Consider the following 19050-nt stretch of genomic DNA (forward strand, 5'->3'; position numbering starts at 1 on the left):
GGTCAGTGTGTTGTACTTGCTAAATATAAGCTTTTTCTGTCTACATACTATGTAGTGTGTTGCTTGAGCAGTAGCTTTGCTGCAGCATTTCCTGTATCAAAAATGCGGGCAATACGCGAAGATTTTTTTGTATTTTCCGGAGGTCTGAAAGTGCGGGTGCCGATTATATGCAGGGGCGGGCTATACACGCGAAAATATGGTAAAATGGCTGCACTTCCTGGAACAGCCACACCCTAACATGAGTAAAGTACTACCCCATGTTTGGGACACACAAAAGTTTTGTAAAAAGGTCTAAAGAGGAGTTTACAGGGCAACTTGCAGAATTTGAGAACGTTACTTTTTTTCTTAACTTTCGCCATGTCAGGGACCTGTACCCACGTCGACAGGACAGTGTGACATCATCTGAGGCAGGCACTCAGACAAGCCAAAAGGTTACAGTAACGTCTTCCAATGATTGTGAAGGTGACAACTGCACTTCTTAGAGTTTTCTGCCATGACATATGAGCCTTTTTGCTCAATAGGGACAATCATAACGAAAGAACTAAAGAAAATTTAGAATGTGTGTGAGCAAATAATTATGGCTTCTTCTCTACCTGTGAGAGTGACACTGCAATTATTTACATTTCACCTGGGCAATACAGGCACTCCCAGTAAAAGAACTTGATCAAAATTTTCTAATATTCCTCTGTGCAAAAGCTACAGGCCCAGTTTTTCCTCTCAACTCCCGAATATACCAATATACACAAAAAAAATCAAATCCCCTCCATCCAATGACGACAATGGTTGAAACGCAAAGCTTTCTTGCGTGCAAAAATCAAATGGCAAAGTGCCAAAGTCAAAGCATCAACAACCAAAGTGCAAACTGTCTGTGAGTCAAAGACCAAAGTCCAACACCAAACCAATCCTTCGTGAGAAAGGTGTACGCCCCCCTCCACCACCACCACCCATGGCCATCAACTTCAACTCGGCCACTGTCCAAAGCCAATTCCCGCACAACAAACCAAAAGAAAATGCCGAGCGACTGGAATGCAATGATGGTGCAACCGGACAGATGCCGGCTTCATAAGGCGAGGTACCCATGTTCGATTCCGACCACAGAAAGCATTTTGACCTCGTTTCATTATCGTCATCATGTGCCCTCCCACTGTGTACAGTTGGCTTTCCTGCAGCGGGTTTTGGTTACAACTCAGACATCAGTGAAACCAACAAAGCTTCGCATTAAGAAAACGGCGATTGGGTTGGCAGCATGGTGGTTGCAAACTTGGCCGCAAGGCTGCCGAGAAGTCGAACTGCACTGTGAGGTGCACTGCCCAGCACCTCGATGACAGCTCACGCAACAACCGGGACCCTGAGGGAAGTCAGGGGGACCTTCCCTTAGTGGCACAGTCTGACTGACCGGGGGCGTGCGTACCTTTCTCCACAATGACCGTGCCGCCCATCAAGAATCCGTCCCCCGTGGTCAGGTCAACGCCCACCAAATATACGTAATTAACCAGAAGCCCCCGCGTTCATTTAGTTAGGAGCGCTGGTTGGGTGGTTTTTACGATAGTAAGTGGAGAAAAGTGTCAGTGCAACAAAAAAATGGCGCGTTCCAAACTGCGCACTAAGGCGCCATCACCTGCGAGATGAAAAGCAAGCATAAAAAGAACAAAACTCCCACTCACGCTGTTGGCGCGCAAGCACTGCGAAGGCAGGAAATTTGAACTGCATTGGACAAACCGCCGTTGAATTCATCAGGAGAGGAGTGAAACAGCGCGGCGAAGAGGGTGATGGGTGGTAGCAGTGAGCGGATCCCGGCGCTACAGCCCATTATGGCGAATCACTGCTCTGCACTTCTGGCAGCTTTCATGTTAAGTGGAACGGGCTTAATTTTTAGTACCGTATTTTTGCGAGTATAACCCACCCCTGCATATAATCCGCACCCTTACTTTCAGCCCGCCGGAAAACAAAAAGTATCCTGGCGTATTGCCCCCCCCCCCCCCCTTCTCCCATCTCATATGGAAGAGGCTGCACCAAAGCTACTGCTCAAGCAACACATCACATACTATGTAGAGAGAAAAAGCGTATATTTAGCAAGTAGAATACAGTGACTGCAAGGCGAAAGTCACAATTTACTAATAAAACTCAGTTGTTAGAGTGCACTCGTCCTTGTTCTTTCTTCATTACACTTAGCATATTTACGCGTATAATGATCACACGTTTGTCATCAAAATTCAATTTTTTTAATTTCCTGCGCAATGAACTCACCCTGAACTTGCCGCAGCAGTATGTCATATGTGTGCCAAGTCTAACTGATGATGATCGTGCTTACCTGTTTCCTTTTCTTTCAAAGCAGACATGGCTACGTTATTGCCGCAGACTTGCCGATATTAGCGATATCGGCAAGCATGCATTCAATGTTGATGAGGACGAAATTTTTCTCACTAAATGCGCAAAATGTACTCGCAAGACAAAAAAAAAATGCGCTTAGCTTGCTGCGTCAACCCCCATGTCTGTTTTGATGTCCCGCAAGGTGAAAGCGGCCGCCGCTTATTGGTCGCCCTGTTGTCACCTCGCAGCAAGTTTGTTCTGGCGCGTCCCGTAATTCATGAAAACACTGCATTTTGCATCACTTTGCAAAGCTGCCGGCGTTGGTGTGCGGAGTTTTTATTGCGTTTTTACTTATTTTATTATGTTCATGAGACCTATCGTAACAATTTCGACCCGCAATTTGCTTGCCTTCTTTGTGCTCAAAAGTTGTTCGCGAAAAATTTACCTTCGTATGAACGCACCCCTAAATGAGCATAAAAATTTTGGGGAAAAAAGTGCGATCATTACGCGAGTGAATACAGTGTAAGTTTTGCGCAATCACTGCCATGGAAGGCTTAGTCAGTGTTACTGCGTATGAGCTTCACCGCACAACGGGCATGATTGCCGTGAAGCTGCAAAAAAGAAAAAACCCCGCGTATTATCCGCACCCCCACTTTGCCACTAAAAGTTTCGCGTTTTGGGGGGCGGGTTATACGCGCGAAAATACGGTATTTCTTGGACTACCTAATGTCAAAATTTTGGCGTGCCTGTCTGTTCGTTCATAATTCAATTTAACTGCTCAGGCAAGAAAAAGAGGCAAGAGGAGTCCTGCACACAAACTACATGCAAACAACACTGTTCCAAGCTACCTAAACCGCGCCATGGCTCATAAATGCCCCCCTCATTCACAGCAAAGAAACCCCAAGGGATACTTGAGGGAAAATTAAAGTACACAAACAAGATTACCCGTGTACATTAAAGGCCAACTGCAACGAAATTTTCGACCGCTTAAATGGACTATTTTCCGGTAGTATTACTTAAAAAGGTGCCACGTGCAAAACTTGGAGGTCCAAATATGCATCGCTGCATCGTAAACGAAGATCCAAAATGCTCTTTTCAAACCAAAACAGGAAAAAGAGGTCGGTTATTACGGCCGGCCAAAAGTGACGTTACACTTCTAAATTGAGTGGGCGCAGCCGGCGTATCTACCACGGCTAGGGTGGCTCCTTCTAGCCACCCTACCGCGGCTGCATGCAAGAGGACGGCGCGCATTCAATGTGTTTCAGGTAATCCATTTCTTCAAAAACATAAAACATGCGCGAACAGGGGTTGGGAAGTCAGTGCAACCTTTATTGCTCCGCTGTGAGCGGCTGTGACGCGCCGTACTTGTTAGCCCGCCGACGCACCGACCAGCTGTTGCGAACAGTGTATCGTCTCGCGCATAGACCGTATTCGCGGCCCGCTTCCTTGTACAGTCGACCGAGAGCCTGCTGCATCCGTCGCAACTACGAAATCCGCCCCTGTTCAACCGGCGCACTCGCTCGCCGACCGCATATCGCCTCGCGTCGACCGTCATCGGCACTCTTCGAATTTGCTCTCTATGTTTCGCATTTCGGAAATGCGTGAAAGCACTTACGCTGCGCACCCGCGTGAGGCCGCACGTAAAAGGGCTACTAGGGAGAGGCAACGGACATACGGAAGTCCTGAGTCTAACGTCACATCGGGAAGTTCACCGCAGTGGCGGCAGTTGTGGCGACACTCCGCTAGGTGCAGCATCGGCCGAATGGGCGTGTTTCCAAACGGTTTCAATGAAGATACTACGCATGTGTGGAGCTTAAAATTAGGTCACAAGTGACTTTAGTGGTGTATGCCACACGTTGATGCAGAATTTGGGGCCGGTAATTTTTTTTTTTCAGTTGGCCTTTAAATTAAGCATACACACTGCCCCTGAACAGTCGAATCACTGTCCGCCATGATGTGTGCAGTGGACAAGGTTTGTGGGGAGGCCCGTCGAGGACTCAGGCAGACAGGGGAGAGGGTGGTGATCTACACAGACAGTAGAGAGACCATAAAAATCCTTGGCCGCACACCCAGGACTGGCACGCTTGCTCACGGGATCAAAATGGCAAGCACAGTGCTGTACTGGCACTATGGAGTGGAGGTGAAGGTGGACTGGGTACCAGGTCACGCCGGTGGCATTGGCAATGGAGCCGCACAGGCGTTGGCAAGTGAGCTAATGGACGACCACTCCACCCTGGTGACCCAGACTATGCCGCACCAGACGACACCGACCCAAGAGCCAAAATTCTAGCAGCCAGGAAGGACCGAAGGCGTGCCCTTTGGCAGCACATCCCAACCATCCACCACCCACTCCCCCGAGGACTGCCACGGGGGGCTCAGGTCCTCATCCACAAAGCACGTTCAGGGGCCGCACTAACAGAAGACGTGCTCGCCAAATGGCGGGCCCACCACCGATGCAGGCCCGAGGGCTACCGACGACGACAACGACGACGGCGACCAGGAACAGGGCCCCATAGTAAGCTTCTCCACATGCACCATGGAAGTGTGCCCAACAGTGACCCACTTGCTGTGGGAGTGCCCTGGCTACCAGGACCTCCGTGCCCAGTACCTGCCACCGCACATAAGCACTCTGCATCAATGGACCACCCCCAACAACAACAGCCGCGACACCCTGCTCTCCCTCTGGGCGTTCGCTCACGAGGCAGGCGTCGATCGCCGCATGTAATTGCAAATGTACACCATGTACACGCATGTGTGTACGCACTTCTTTCTCTTCTTTCTTTGTTTCTGTCTTTTCTCCGACACCCTTCTTCCCCCCTATTAGGCCAAAGAGCCATTCCACAATAAAGACTTTTCATTCATTCATTCACACTGCCCCAGGTTTTCCTATAGCCAATGACAAAAATTGGTGTGAGAAAAGGTGCTTCAGGGAGGCGAGATAAAATAAAACACGTGAAAGAAAAAATGTCGGCTCGAGCTGTTCAACGCATAACAGAAACAAGAGGCCCCCCAATGGATGGTGCACAGACAGGCTGGAGGATTGGATTCAATTGAGCAAACTTCCATTGAATTCGCCATGGCCAAGAAGGGAAGAACGCATGAGGTGGGAGAGATGAGACGGTGTTACATCGTACAGGACGCAGAATTAATAGTAGTAGCAGAATAATTTATTACTGGGATGGCACGAGGCCTACTTGGGGACGGGAAGGTTGGGAGGAGTTACGTGTGGCTCACTATGGAAGCCTCACTCCATAGTGAGCTAAGCGTCTGTTTGGTGTCAGTTCGTGGTTATATCCAGTTTCTATCAATGCCGCTGTCGCACCCGCTTTTGCGGCTGCCGATAAACCATCCCCATCAGCACCACCCATATCTACAGAGACTGGAAGTCTGCATGCTACCACCTCGCTTAGTGTCCTGCCTTCCCCTCGCATTCTTTTGACGATGCAGGAAAGCAAGCAAATAAGAGGGTAATATTTTAAAAAAAATTTCCTATTCTGCATCATATACACTATCCCAGACCAGACCCATCAAAAACGCGGAATCCGCCCAGACACGCACCACAGCTCCTCAAATGTCTTCACCACATAACTGCCACAATGATATTGTCCCAAGGCCAAAGATGATGCAGTTGACTTGAAGGTAAAACCAGTTTATTGGAGCAAACTTGTGCTAACCATACAACTAAAAAAATACAGATCCGGCGAAGCAGCAGTTAACAAAGTGACGTGCGCAGGCGAGTGTCGGTAAATCGAATGCCGCGGCGTCTGCCCGGCGGGCATTTATCTTTTGGCGTGAGTGTTTCTTGAACAGTCGAATTACATCGAGAACAGTGGAGATCAAAGAAGATTATTCTAGTCTAGTGATGTTAGGTCAGAACAGTCTTCCTATCAAATGAGATAATCCGTGCGGCACAAAAATAAAGAATGCAAACATGTGTTTCACTTGGCACACAGATAACAAAGCCGGGCTCGGATGGCCGGTAAAAACAAAACATAAATAAACAAACCAAACTCATGGTTTGCCGCAATTTGCAGGGCACAGACACACCCCCATACACACAATACAGATCACCTACTACCATTAGGTTTTGACAGAATGTCCACCCAAGCTTCAGAGATAGTAACAGGTAAAAACACGGGCTGGGGTGAACTTCAAAGTCCAATGCCAAAAACCCCAAAAAAGGGGGCATTTGACACATCAATTGTGGCATCCATGTTTATTTGGTCACTTGTGATCCCTGAACTCATCGAAAAGCAGAATCTGAGCTAGCTGGCTCATGATCTATTTGTTTCACAGGTCACTATATACGAACTAATGCTACACAGACAACAAAAAATGCTGTGTGTCGTTGCTTTTTTGTTGTCTTTGTAGCATTAGGCTCTGTAGGCTGACCCGTAAACCAAATCAATCACTGAAAGGCATGCTGCTGCCACTATCCAGGACGAGTTGCAGTGCCTCGTACGCCATGTTTTTTCCTGAGCTTTGGGTTACATAGCCAACTCCCTGCTTGCAAAGGCAAGGTGGTGGTTCAGTTTACCGTCTTCAGAGCTGTCATGTGTGGACAGATACCAGAGTACCGAGGGCGATATTTTCTGACAGAGGTGCTCACGACCTTGACATGAAGCTTGCAATATCCTGGCACCACAGAGTTTCGTAACGGGGCTATTCGATTTACCACCCCGGACTCACTGAGAAGCAGTTCGGCATTCATTTTCCCCATGGCGTGGGGAATCGTTGAACTACCCATGGAATATTCGATCCGCGGCAAGTCTAATATTGTAAATTTGCTCTCGTCAATGTGCATGCTATCCCGAACCTAAACAACCAACTTGTATAGCTTCCAGAGGGTATACACCTTTAAAGGAGTACTAACACTAAATTTCTCGCTTTCAGTTTTTATCCTGCAAAGAATACCTATTGGCCCAGTAATTACGAAAATCGAACCGAAAGCCGTCAGCCCCCAACATGGAATTAATTATAGCACGTTTATTGCAACCAGTTTCAACTTCGTTCGCCGCGCGGGAAAATGGCCGTTCGAAGGCCAGCCTCAAATCGGGCCAATCTGACGTCACGGTCTCACCCGTGACATCAGGGATGTTCGACGCATCGTCTGCTACGATTGCACATGGCCCGCACTCGCCCGCGCAGTCGACATGTCGTCTGAATCGTCAGACTCGGATGAGTCGCTGCCACCCGACAGAAAGAACAACTTTGTTTGTCCAGGCGATTAGGCCGGTGACGTCTTCGCCGTCGTCCGTTTTTTTAATATCACTGCGGCTCGAACCGGCGCAGACCGTGATAGCAACCAGAGTTACTGGAAATAGACAGTTGCGAAACTCCCCATACGCCCCATGTATCGAAAGCCGGTCTTCGGTTGCCCCCCTGCGCCGGGGCAAGCACGGGGCAAGTTGACTAGCCTGTCGTCTGTCGGCAGGACGTTGAAGCAGTACTCAAGTGCTTGCGGCTGCTGCCGTAAGTCATAAAAAGAAAAGCCGCAAAAACACAATTAAATTTTACGTAATTATTGTGTTTTAATTTAAAAAGCAATCTGTATTTTACAAAAGAATTTTGAATAATAATAGTTTAGCGAAGTTCCGTTTTTATCTCCTAGGTGCCGCGCGCGTCGACTTGCCCCTCAGCTTCCACGGAGTGGGGGGGCTAGCGCCGCCCGGATTCTGAAGCGGAGTTTCGCAACTGTCCATATTGAGCAACTCTGATAGCAACAGCTTGTCGCCATTCTTATAATCAATCTGATGGCGAAAAAGAAGTTCCACGTGCGAGAAAGTAGATGTTAGTGTGTTGAAATATTGTGCGAGGAGTTGTTATCAGCGCTGAATTTAAAAGCGGCGTTCAGATATTTGCCGCGATGGTATGCCTACGCTGACCGGCAGCGGAGGTTCGGCGCTCCGACCCAGCACTGTCGGCACCACGGTGCGGCGAGAAGCTGCAAGATGGCGCCGCCTGCACGCTAGAATCAAAACAGGCCACGGCAGATGTCTGGTTCACCGATTGCTGAAACGGAAATTATCGCCAAAATGAAGCTCCATATGCGAAAAAAGGGATGATAGTGTAGTGAAAAGTTGTGTAAGGGATGGTCATTCGTGACCCGAGCACCGCCGAGCCCGCTGGCTTGGGTGGCAGTTCATGCGGCCGCCGCCGCGCACGAAGCGCTGCATGTCGTCGCGTGGAAAATAATGCATCTTGACGTCGTCGTCGATTTGCTCGGACAGGCTTCCACGAGCAGTACTTCGCATTACGAGCAGTACGAGCAGTACTTCGCGGTGCCGGCACCGCGCAGTTTTCGGACACCATGCGCCAGCCGCGAATTGAAGTGCAAAGACGTCGAACACGCAAAGTTTACAAGCATTGCTCACACAGCTACGCCCACGTCTCCTGCCCAAACGAATACCACCTACAACAGCAGCGCAGGATATCGTTTCCGGTTCCGAAAACGACTATACGACGTCACCCTGAACCGGCCAGACACGACGGCCGATGTTTCGTCACGCCGAAAGCGATTTCGCAAGTGCTGCCGGTTTGTGGAAGCTCGCGGCCGGGACAATCAAAATCGATTTTAGACGTGATTCCGGCCTCGGATCGCTGCAAACATTTCTGTGAGGCATCTGTACAAACTACTGAAGCCAATTAAATTATTTTTTAGGCGTCAAAATTTGTTGTCAGTACTCCTTTAAAAGACATTTTCAAGAGAACAGTGGATAAGAATGCAGGGTATTTGCTGCATTACTAGCCAAGCACTCTGCAGCAATATGTACCAATATGTACCAACGCCCTCTGCATGTGTGGCATCCATGCCGTCCACCTCCCAGAGCCTGTTCAACGCTTTTCGACAAAACTGGCATTTCTGCTGAGCTTTGAACAGGTCCTTTCTGCTGAACCCGATCCCCAATGTGCTGACAGCTTCCAAGTGGTTTCCGCTTTCTCCTTAAAGGGGCACACTCGTCTTAAACCAAAAAACTTTATTTTTACAGTTATGATGATGAGAACAGGGGGACATATGCAGTTATTCATTTTGATGTAAAATTTGTTTTTGTGTAAAACAGCTATAATAAAATTGATTCAGATTTTTGTTTGATTTTTTTTGACATCGTTGTAGGAAAACTGCGGGGGTATGAATCTAAACAAGGTACCAATGAACAGAGCACAAAACAAAGAGCGTGGCAAGTGTGACATCATCATTCTATCTGGTCTTTAGCAGAAGCTATGCCCATAGGAAGTTTAGGCCCAGAAAGTGGGAACCAGAAAAACCCGTTTCACCTACAATCTACTATTTTATACCTACAATCAGAATGAAAAACTGCGTACGTCCCCCAACTTTCATCATCATAACTGTAAAAGCAAAGTTTTTGATCAAAGACCCATGTGCCTTAACAGTTTGATCCCGGTCGCGGTGGCTGCTTTTCAGATAGAGACCAAAGGTGGAAAAGCCCGCATGTCAAGATTTCGGCGCGCGTTAAAGGTCCCTCGTGGGTGGTCAAAATTAATACGGAGTCCTCGAATACGGTGCAACTCATAGTTCAGGTGTAGCTTCAGCGCGTTCGAACCCCAAAATTTGAATTTGAAAACATTATCGACAGTCACTGCAGCTGCTGCAATGCGCTTTCACATGTGTGCACAAGAACAAGCACTTTGTACATCTTCATTGCCACCTCTAAACTTTTTTTGGAATGTTGTTTGTGCGAGCGCTTTCTCAAAAAAATGGTAGTTGTACACACACAAAAAAAGAACCCTTGCATACTCGCTCTCACACAACACAGCTGGAACACATGGCGGCCACAAGTGTCGTTGTCGCAGAACTTACTTTGTTTCCCGCACTGAATTCACTGCAAACATTGCAGTGGCAGGAAAGCAGTAGCCACTGAAAATGGTGCCTTGCCGCCACTGAAAACAAGCTTTTTAGTTGTTGACAGAGATCCCCTCCTCACCTGCCAGCGTGTACATGGTCAGGCGTCACTCGGTCTCGGGTGAAGAAGCCGCCGATGACGGGGTGGACGACTCGAAGGGCACCACCACCTTCCCGTAGTAGTTGACCACCTTCAGCTGTGGCAGCCTCCTTGCCAGCAACTCCAGCAGCTGGTCAACCACCTGGCGGGGGATGACAATGCAACGCTATGCTCACAAACACAGATTCCTGCCGCAACAGAACAGAAGAGAAGGTACAATGGGAAGAGAATGTACAAGAACCTTGCTTTGGCCAAAACACGGCCACGATGGAACAACAAATGCAGATCAAGTATGGTAACACACACGCTGCTTTTAACTTGCCTGTGCAATTAGAAAACAGAAAGCTGGCTGCAGCGATGCCTAAACATGATTCTCGCACTCACTCAATGACAAAACTGGACGACTCCGACCCTATGGATTGGCGAACGACGTTAAATGCAAAGTTGACAGGCTTGAGCTAAGGATGCAAGGCTAGGCACCTGTAACTGGCTTCTGTAACTGGTCGGCGTGACCAACGTCGAAAGAAATGTCACGAAACTTTGGGAAACACTTGAAGAGGGATACGTTTTGACCCCTAGGAATAACAAAGCATGTTACTGTCTTCAAAAAGAGAGAGGGCACCAAGCAAATTCAGATGTCCGCAGTTCTCAGGCGAAAGAACACACTGACTTCACTGTACTTTACTGGGCAAGACCTAGTGACAAGCTCACATAGTGTTATTACGCCTTTCCCTTTGTACTAACCAGTAGTCAACAAGCAACAGACATACAGTGTAGACCAGTTATGGCGTAACCGATTATAGTGCGGGGCCGGATATGACGTGGGTTTTCCTGGCCACCGGTACGCCTCCCATCAAAGTCAACGCATAAACATAGCGCTTAAAATGCGGTTGCCTGAAGCACATTACCGTTTAAAGTGCGTTGTTTTTTGTGGGTCCGCTGAACGACTGGCACAGTTGGGGCATCGTTTTAGCGCCCCGAAAAGGAAAAAAAGACGGAATCAGCCATCCACAGCAGTGCGCGCTCCGTGCTCTCTTCTAACTTCAACATAGAAAACAAAAAAGAATAGGCGCCCTTTCGTTGGCGCGTTCAGTTTGCACTCGCGTGATAACCACAACTGCCCATGCGTGCTTAATGCACCTGAAAAGATAGCGAGCTAACCCCGCGTACTGCAAGTCTATTCTAGATAAGCAGCCGCCCTTTCACTTTTCGAACATTTGGAGATGTCGAGCAGGCATGAAAAGAGGTTGCTGAAAAGCAAGCGCTTTTGGCATTGCGAACGCGAGGTGGGGTGAAATTCTGCTTGCATTCTTATCACGTCGCCCCGCGGCATCCCTTCATAGATGCTAAAAAACGCAGCTGTACTCCCTCAAAACACAAACACAAAGGAAGTTAAAGCCGCGCTTGCAGTTTGAAAGGCTGTGCGGCAGCTTGTAAGACTGTTTAGCAGTGACTGACAGGACAAGAAAAAAACGAAATAAAGACCATGCCCTTGTTTTTAAGAGGCCTTCGTTTGAGCGTAGATAAACAAAGAATGACTGAAAGGTAGATTGCGATGTGTTGTATTGCGTGGATTTTCGCGGCTCCCACGACATACCTTATAAGCGGTCTACACTATCCATATTTTTAAGCCCTCCCTCACTCGAGGATCTCCAGTCGAGGAGATCCTGGAAAGTGATTTCCACACGTAAAAGCATTATACGGTATCTTCCACTCAGTTCAGTGGAGGAAACGCATGGGGTGGAGGATGGCTGCCCAATGGCAGAGTAACTGGTGCCCTCACCAGCCCCGCATCCCTTTCCTTCCCGTCACAGACCTCTTTCTTCCCCAAATGAGCGTCGCCAATGCCACAACACTTTTGTTTGACCCTTTCAGGGTCAACGACGTGCATGTACATCATCCACTGCATGCTAAAAAAGCCCACCTGTTCCGATCATTCGTCTCGCTTGGCATGTTTTGCCACACTGCGGGAATACGTACCTGTTCCGATCATTCGTCTCGCTTGGCATGTTTTGCCACACTGCGGGAATACGTGAAATTTCTTTCTTGCACCGATTGCTCTTCCTTTCTTTTCTTTATGCTTTACTGCACCGCTGCGCCGGCTATCCCTTGCGCATCTAGTTGTTTCAGTTTTGTCCTCTCAGCGCTTCCCGCAGCTTCCGCCCACGAAACTGATGAATTTTTCCTGTTTTCTTAGAGAATTTTTAGAATTAGATTTCTTTCTCGTGCAACTCATGAATAAACCACACGTATGAAACAACACAATTTTTTTGTCACTTTAGGCTCACCCTAAAAAAAATATGACAATTTTTTCTCGAAATAGATTTGTCCGAAGAATTTAGATCAGCAATAAAAAAAAGTCATCCCTGGGGGGTTGCGTTTGGCGAAAAAGTAGACCCTCAAAAGATAAAGGAGTGAGTTGTCTGGCCACCGAGGCTTGAAACAGCGCCCCAGCCCAGCCCACCGCCACCCGTCTCTAGCCACCACCATCATGCTCACCTGGTTGCACTGCTCGAGGTGGATGTAGCGCAGCTTGGGCATGCGGCTGGGCAGCTCGATCAGGCAGAAGCCGCGGATCTTGAACAGCCCCAGGAGCACCAGGTTCACCAGGTTCCTGCCATCAACAGGGGAGGTCAATGAAAGACCACTTAACTTTAAACTGGTTTACAACACACAGGAACAGGCACCTAAGCTACGAGATACGCAATAGTGGAAGGGTGCCCTCATTAATGCAGGCAACCTAGGGGTCTTTAAATCAGTGCACCTAAATCCTAACACGAATTTCAGTAGTTCGCCCCAATCGAGAAAACGTGGGACGTGACGAGGAATTGAAGCCGCGACCTCTTCTGCTGTGGCCACTTGGCCCCAGCAGTGGGTGACGGGGCACTCTAGCGCAACTCGTGGGCTCAAGAGGTTAGCCCACTGGGCACAACCACACACCCAACGATGCAGTGGGCCTCCCAAAAAAGCTATCGAAAAAGCTATCGAGAAAGTGCAATAGGGTCGGCCAAAGGCAGCGTGGCAGCCATCACTGTGTTTGGCAGCAACTTGTAGCTGGGATTCCGAACAGATTCATTCAGCAAGTGGTCACGTGGAAGAAGGCGCTGCTCTCTATGAAAGGCAGTGACAAATACATAGACGCACAGCGGAGTGTCGACTGCGGGCTACTGGAATGACCCATTATTATCCCGCTCGGATTTTTGTCGTCACGAGTTCACAAACTTACTTTGCGAGGACTGCTTTCTTGTCAGGTCCAAAGAGGACTTGAAAATAGGGAGGCAAATCACGGGTAAGCGATACAAGGCTCGCCCCACTCACGGGCAGTTGGCCACAATGGTAGCGAGGCCGCTCTCCGTGATGTCCCAGCACCACGGGAGCTCCAAGGTGTGCAGCTGCGGACACCTGGGTAGAAAGCATGCATGCCCCATTCAGCCACCATCATCAACACAACACCACCACCATAATCATAATCACCATATCCGCATCCGCTGCAGGACGAAAGCCCTTCCCATAGACCTCCAACTGTTCCTATTCAGGATCAGCCAGAGCTAAACAAATCCAGCGAATACCGATAAGAGGGGCAATATGGTGAGGAGCTTATCTGGAGTGCACAGCACGGATTCACATCCCTCTTCTAAAACATGCACGGCTGGTTTTGCACGTTTCCCCACAATGGCAAAAAAGCAAAACGTAGCCAATGACATCGGTGGCACCACCGCTGATATGTGCCACCGCAGTTTAAAGCGAACCAATTGATGCCAGACAGTTTCGTTACTGTGTAGCTCTGAGCAGCAACTTAGAGCAAGACTTCGTTGCATTCTGAATGGCTGTAAGCAATGTTTGAGCAGAGCTTGTTACTAAATGTATTCTCCTCCAGTGACCTCCCCTGTTGCACGCACAAGGTTTGCCAACCCTACTGCTGCGGATTATCTCTTGCATGAAGCATTTTCCAACACACTGATTCTTCTCTGCAATGGCCTTGCTTTAATTCCAACAATGCAGACAAATGTCAAGAGGACCATTACTACATGGAAGCCCCACAACCCTACTGTTATAAGACTCCGGAAGCAGCCTTGCCAACTCGAAAGACACCACTCTTTTCACCTCAATGGAAACTGCTGACGGAGCAAAGGAGAGCTGAGACCATTAGTTGACTAAGGGCGTGTCGTAGAGTTAGGATGGAAGGTGGTTCGAAGTTTGCAAAGCACATAAAGTAAAATGATGGTAACAAACGGTCGCTTAACAACTTGCCTGGGATAATATGGGTTTATTGGCAGACTAGAACATCTGCTCGCTAAGGAGACCCCGAAGCCGGCTACTACACCAACTTCCTGCCAAATCAATATCCAACCCACGTTTTCTTTATCAGCTCACTTCGTTGCAGTTATTAAAGGTTACTTCCCACCGATGTTTCAACAACCAAGCCAGTTGGGGCACATTTTCTTAACATGTCTTGTACAGGACTGATGTCAGTGCGTCCATTTTGCGCTTAGTTCTAGGGGATCTAGTACTGAGTCAAGCTGAATCAAACTGAACCTGGCCAAAATTGATATTTGCAAGGCATTTGCATTTCAGTTGGATCAAACACCAGAGGGCAAAAAAAAGGGGCCACACAACCAGGCTTGCACAGGGGTAATACGGTAATCTGGGCAAGTAATTAGGCATGGCAGCAAGACCAAAACTACCATGTTGACTTCCACTGTCGCTGCATAGCTCATTTGACCTGCCTGCATCACACTGTTTCTAGGTTTCTATTTGTTGGTCAATAGTTTGATGGATTTTTCTCCAGTATATATGTATTCGTATGAAATTATGTTTTCTGTGTCCCTTTAATTTGCTTTAATTGATGTGCACTCTAGATCATTATACTTCGGTAGCACCAGTCGCAAGGAACTATTTTTAATGCCCATTTCTAACACCAAAGTTTATTGAGCTGTAAGATTAGTTCCAGGCGGTGAATCAGAAAACTGATTCCCTTATTGCATTCCCCAGGGTTCATAGTACTGCAAAATATAAAGAATACAGTTTTATGACCACCACCGATGTGACTATTGTTCCTCAAAAAACGACAAATTATCTCTATGTTGGGAACTACCTTACTGTCTCAAAAAATAATGGCATATTTGAAATCAGTGGAAAAAAGGAGAAAGACCTACGAGTTTCAAAGAGTTTACTTAACAATTAAATAAAAATCGTTTGTTAAGGCTGATAGATTTTCAAGCTGTACTCCATAGTTTTCCATGAAATAGCTAAGTTGCAGTGCCATGCCCGTTGTTGAATCTAGTCCACACAATGGATACCTTCTTGGCGCATACAAGAGGTAAGCTGTCACAAAAAGAGCTACCTCCTGACGGTTTTACACTGTTGCTTTAGCAAGCACCCAGCTTTTGTGCATGCCACGTCCTCCCCTATTTTGTTCCCGCTAAAGCGACAACCACTGCAGACTTAAACGAGACTTGCCCAAACTCTGAGAAGCAGCCGCTCAACTCGGCAGCAGAAGAGAAAATCCGAGGACACCTAAGCACCTCTTGTGTGCTTTGAATGCGAAAGGAGGAATGTCCTCCTGACCACCCGAGATGCCTTGCATTGTTGAAGGGTTTTGGAACGTTGCTAATTAGGATGTGCTGCTTTGTAATCTGCCTAATGCATTCCGAATGGCTTCAAGCTGCCTGCCAAACAATGCACTGATGCCCGCTCTTGCCGCCACGTGACACGCGACAAGACAGTTGAAGACAAAGGCAAATTTCCCGGCTTGTTTCTTCCCCTCCCTTCGTCAGTGCTACACTGGTGAAGACAATCACCTCTCACTGCTCCTGAGCTTAAGCTCACGCCGTGGAGCACCTCGTGAAGGGGCCATTTTAAGTGCAGAGCACTTTAGGGGATTGCCTTGTTGTCGTAGCTCGCTTGCTGGACCCAAGTGGAGCCACACGTCATTCTGCCGTCGCGGCGTACCCCTGAGGCTTCCAAAGCCAAGCGGTTTATATAGTCACATGCGTTCCAAACTCGTGAACCGCTGGCGCTTCTCATACATCTTACCGTTGTTTAGAACAAAGAAAACTGCAGGTACAGTTGAGGCACAATATACGTAATTAACCGGCACCGCCCGCGTTCATTTAGTTAGGAACGCTTGTTGGGTTGGTTTTTACGATAGCAAGTGAAAAAAGGGGCAGCGCAACGCCGGCATGTGCCAGAGGAAAAGCAAGCACAAAAAATTGGCCGCGTATCTGCTTTTTTTGTTGCAAATGTCGTCAAAAGACGATAATCTTTATTGACTTTTGCCAAGTAAATGCCTCCCTTCGCTTTCCCGCTCACCTCTCAAGTTGTTCCTCTTGCGTCGCGTTAGTCCCAAGGTAAAGACGCCAAAGGTTTGCTTAAATCATTTTAAATTTCCCGCGTTCCACTGCTCCAAACCGGGTGTCTCGATGCCAACGTTGCTGTACGGCGAAGACGTGCGTGAATCGAGGCGGCCTACTTCATCGTTTATAGAACCACGTTTCCCTACTCCACGTGCGTTGCAAGCAGAACGTGGAACCTATCTAGTGGGACCTTTCGTAACTGTTGCCGGTTGATTCCTTAAAATGCCGCAAGAAGCTATAGTGGCGCGGGCGACAGCAGGCGACGGCAAAGTGAATTTTTTTTCTGGAGTTGATGAAGTATTTAATTTCGCCAAAGTCAAGCAGGTATGATTTTTTTTTATAAAGGAACACTGCAAACATCACTTCTGTATTAATTTGTTCTCTTATATTTGCGTAATGTCTTGTTCTTCTTCAACAATGTTGACAGGTATGAACATTACACCGGACTTAGACGGGTAAATTTAGCTGTGACTATATAAGACTATTGCGCCGGAAATGTTTTAGTTTGACCGGGTGGCTGAGTCGAGTCACAGACAGACAGACGGACAGCCATACAGACATACCAAAATTTCTGGGTTTAAGTAGCCCAAGAAAGACTATCGTCTTTAAAAGAGCAGAACTCCTGGTGGCGCAGTTTTAGGCAGGGAGCACGTGAGCACTGCGAAGGCGGGAAAATTGAATTAGATTGGGTTGTAGCAGTGAGCCGATAACGGCGCTACAGCCCATTATGGCGAATCAGTGCTCTCCCCTTCCAACAGCTTTCACAATGAGTGGAACGGCTTTAAATTTTCCTTATGGTACCAGCTATGGGGTGAAAAAATGAGAAAAAATAAGAAGAGGCACGTGCAACAATGCATTTTGGCCCAGTGTTGTAAGTGTTTCTTTTTTGGTCCTTGTTCTCTTGGGTTGTACATGGTACCATCAAGTTCCATGTACACACTTGGCCACATCAAGCTTTTGTTACACCATTTTTTTATCTGGAACAATGATGCCATACGCCAGCTTGCTTGCTCAACCTCATGCCATGGAACGTCTTATAACACAGAACGCTATGTGCAATGGAATGCCTTCGAAGGAGCTGTTTTTCTTTTACGGATGCCGCTTTTTCTACTCAATGGGCCATTTCAGGACTTCGCCTTAATGGGAATCTGCAACACTTCCGATAAACGCTTTCACTCTTTACGTTGCTTCTGGAAGCACCGTGAAAGCTAGAGCTATCGCCAGCAGAGAAAGGCACTGCGCGATTTGCTCATTGCTCTTTTGAGCAAGCTTCTTGATTGATTGATTTTAGGGTGTAACGAGCCGACGCAACGCAGGCAATGAGGTGCGCCATAGTGGAGGGCTCGGTATTAATTTTAGCCACCTGTGGATCTTTAACGTGCTCTGAAATCTCGCACACACGGGCGTTCTTGCTTTTCGCCTCCATCAGAAAAGCAGCCGCGCGGCCGAGAATCGAGCCTGCGTCCCCGTGCTCAGCAGCACAGCGCCTTAGTCACTGAGCCACTGCGGCAGGTTTGAGCAATCTTTTAAGTTATCTGATGGGAATTTTAGCTTTGGTACTTTAGGTTGGCTATTATAAGAACCTGATGTGTTAATTGAACACGCACTGAAATCTCTTAAGATTCAGAAAAAAAGTTGGAAAAGTGTTGCAGGGCCCCTTTAAAGTGCATCAACAGCCTAGCAGAGCCAGAGAAAGAGAGCGGTGTCAGAAGAGCGGGCAGCACGCACCCTCGCACGAGCATGCCCAGTGCCTCGTCGTCCAGGGCCAAGCTGTCCAGTTGCAGGGAGGTCAGCTGGGCCAGCTGCTTGTTCTCGAACATACGACCCAGGCCGCGAGCCGTCAGCCAAGGGCCATGGCACAGCTTCAGCTGACGAAGCTCGTGCAAGCCCTGCGTAGCACCAAACACAAGTTATCCAACCCACACAGCACTAGTCGAGTGCTAAAAGCACAGAACACTTTTCTGCCCATAGGAAAAGCAGTGCTTTTGTGTAGTCTCACAAAGAATTTCTTGCCGGGGAAAATAAAGTGCAACACATAAGCGTATGGTATCCAATTGTAGAATAGTAAATTTCCTTTGCACTGATACTTGTTTCAAACAGGAATTTGCATTTGAAGAAGAAGAAAAAAATGCTGCAACATCGTCGGTGTCGCTCCACACGAAAAATCACACAAAAAATTTTAAATGTACATTTTGTACATACACTATCAGTGCAAAACTCCTGCAATTTTTAAATGCCTAACTAAAATTTCTTGACTTAGAAAGACATTGTAAGCACAAGTGGGTTTTGTGCTACTCAGCAAAGCAGTTCCTTTAAGCATAGGTTGGCCGCACATGCATCGCAGAAACCATTGGTTTTCTGCTCCAGTAGCACAACGCACAGCTTCGATACTTTCCCATTTTCTGGGGCTTGTGTTGAACAGG

At 47.8% G+C, this 19050-nt stretch overlaps 1 protein-coding gene across 1 annotated transcript in view; it reads right to left on the minus strand.

Annotated features, from left to right (window-relative positions):
• The window catches only part of LOC144146583 (F-box and leucine-rich repeat protein 13-like), a 33762-nt gene that overhangs the window by 1706 nt on the left and 13006 nt on the right, over window positions 1-19050 (minus strand). Inside the window, exons 4-7 of the mRNA XM_077678524.1 lie at window positions 18356-18516; window positions 13590-13673; window positions 12771-12885; window positions 10254-10413 (exon numbers count right to left, since the gene is read on the minus strand). Of these exons, the coding sequence (XP_077534650.1) occupies window positions 10279-10413; window positions 12771-12885; window positions 13590-13673; window positions 18356-18516 (495 nt within the window). The 3' untranslated portion in view covers window positions 10254-10278. The remainder of the gene's footprint in view (window positions 1-10253; window positions 10414-12770; window positions 12886-13589; window positions 13674-18355; window positions 18517-19050) is intronic.

The sequence above is a fragment of the Haemaphysalis longicornis genome, unplaced genomic scaffold (assembly GCF_048455015.1).
Source record: "Haemaphysalis longicornis isolate Haplotype H1 unplaced genomic scaffold, Haemaphysalis longicornis Haplotype H1 scaffold_7, whole genome shotgun sequence".
In the NCBI taxonomy this organism is placed as follows: Eukaryota; Metazoa; Arthropoda; class Arachnida; order Ixodida; family Ixodidae; genus Haemaphysalis; species Haemaphysalis longicornis.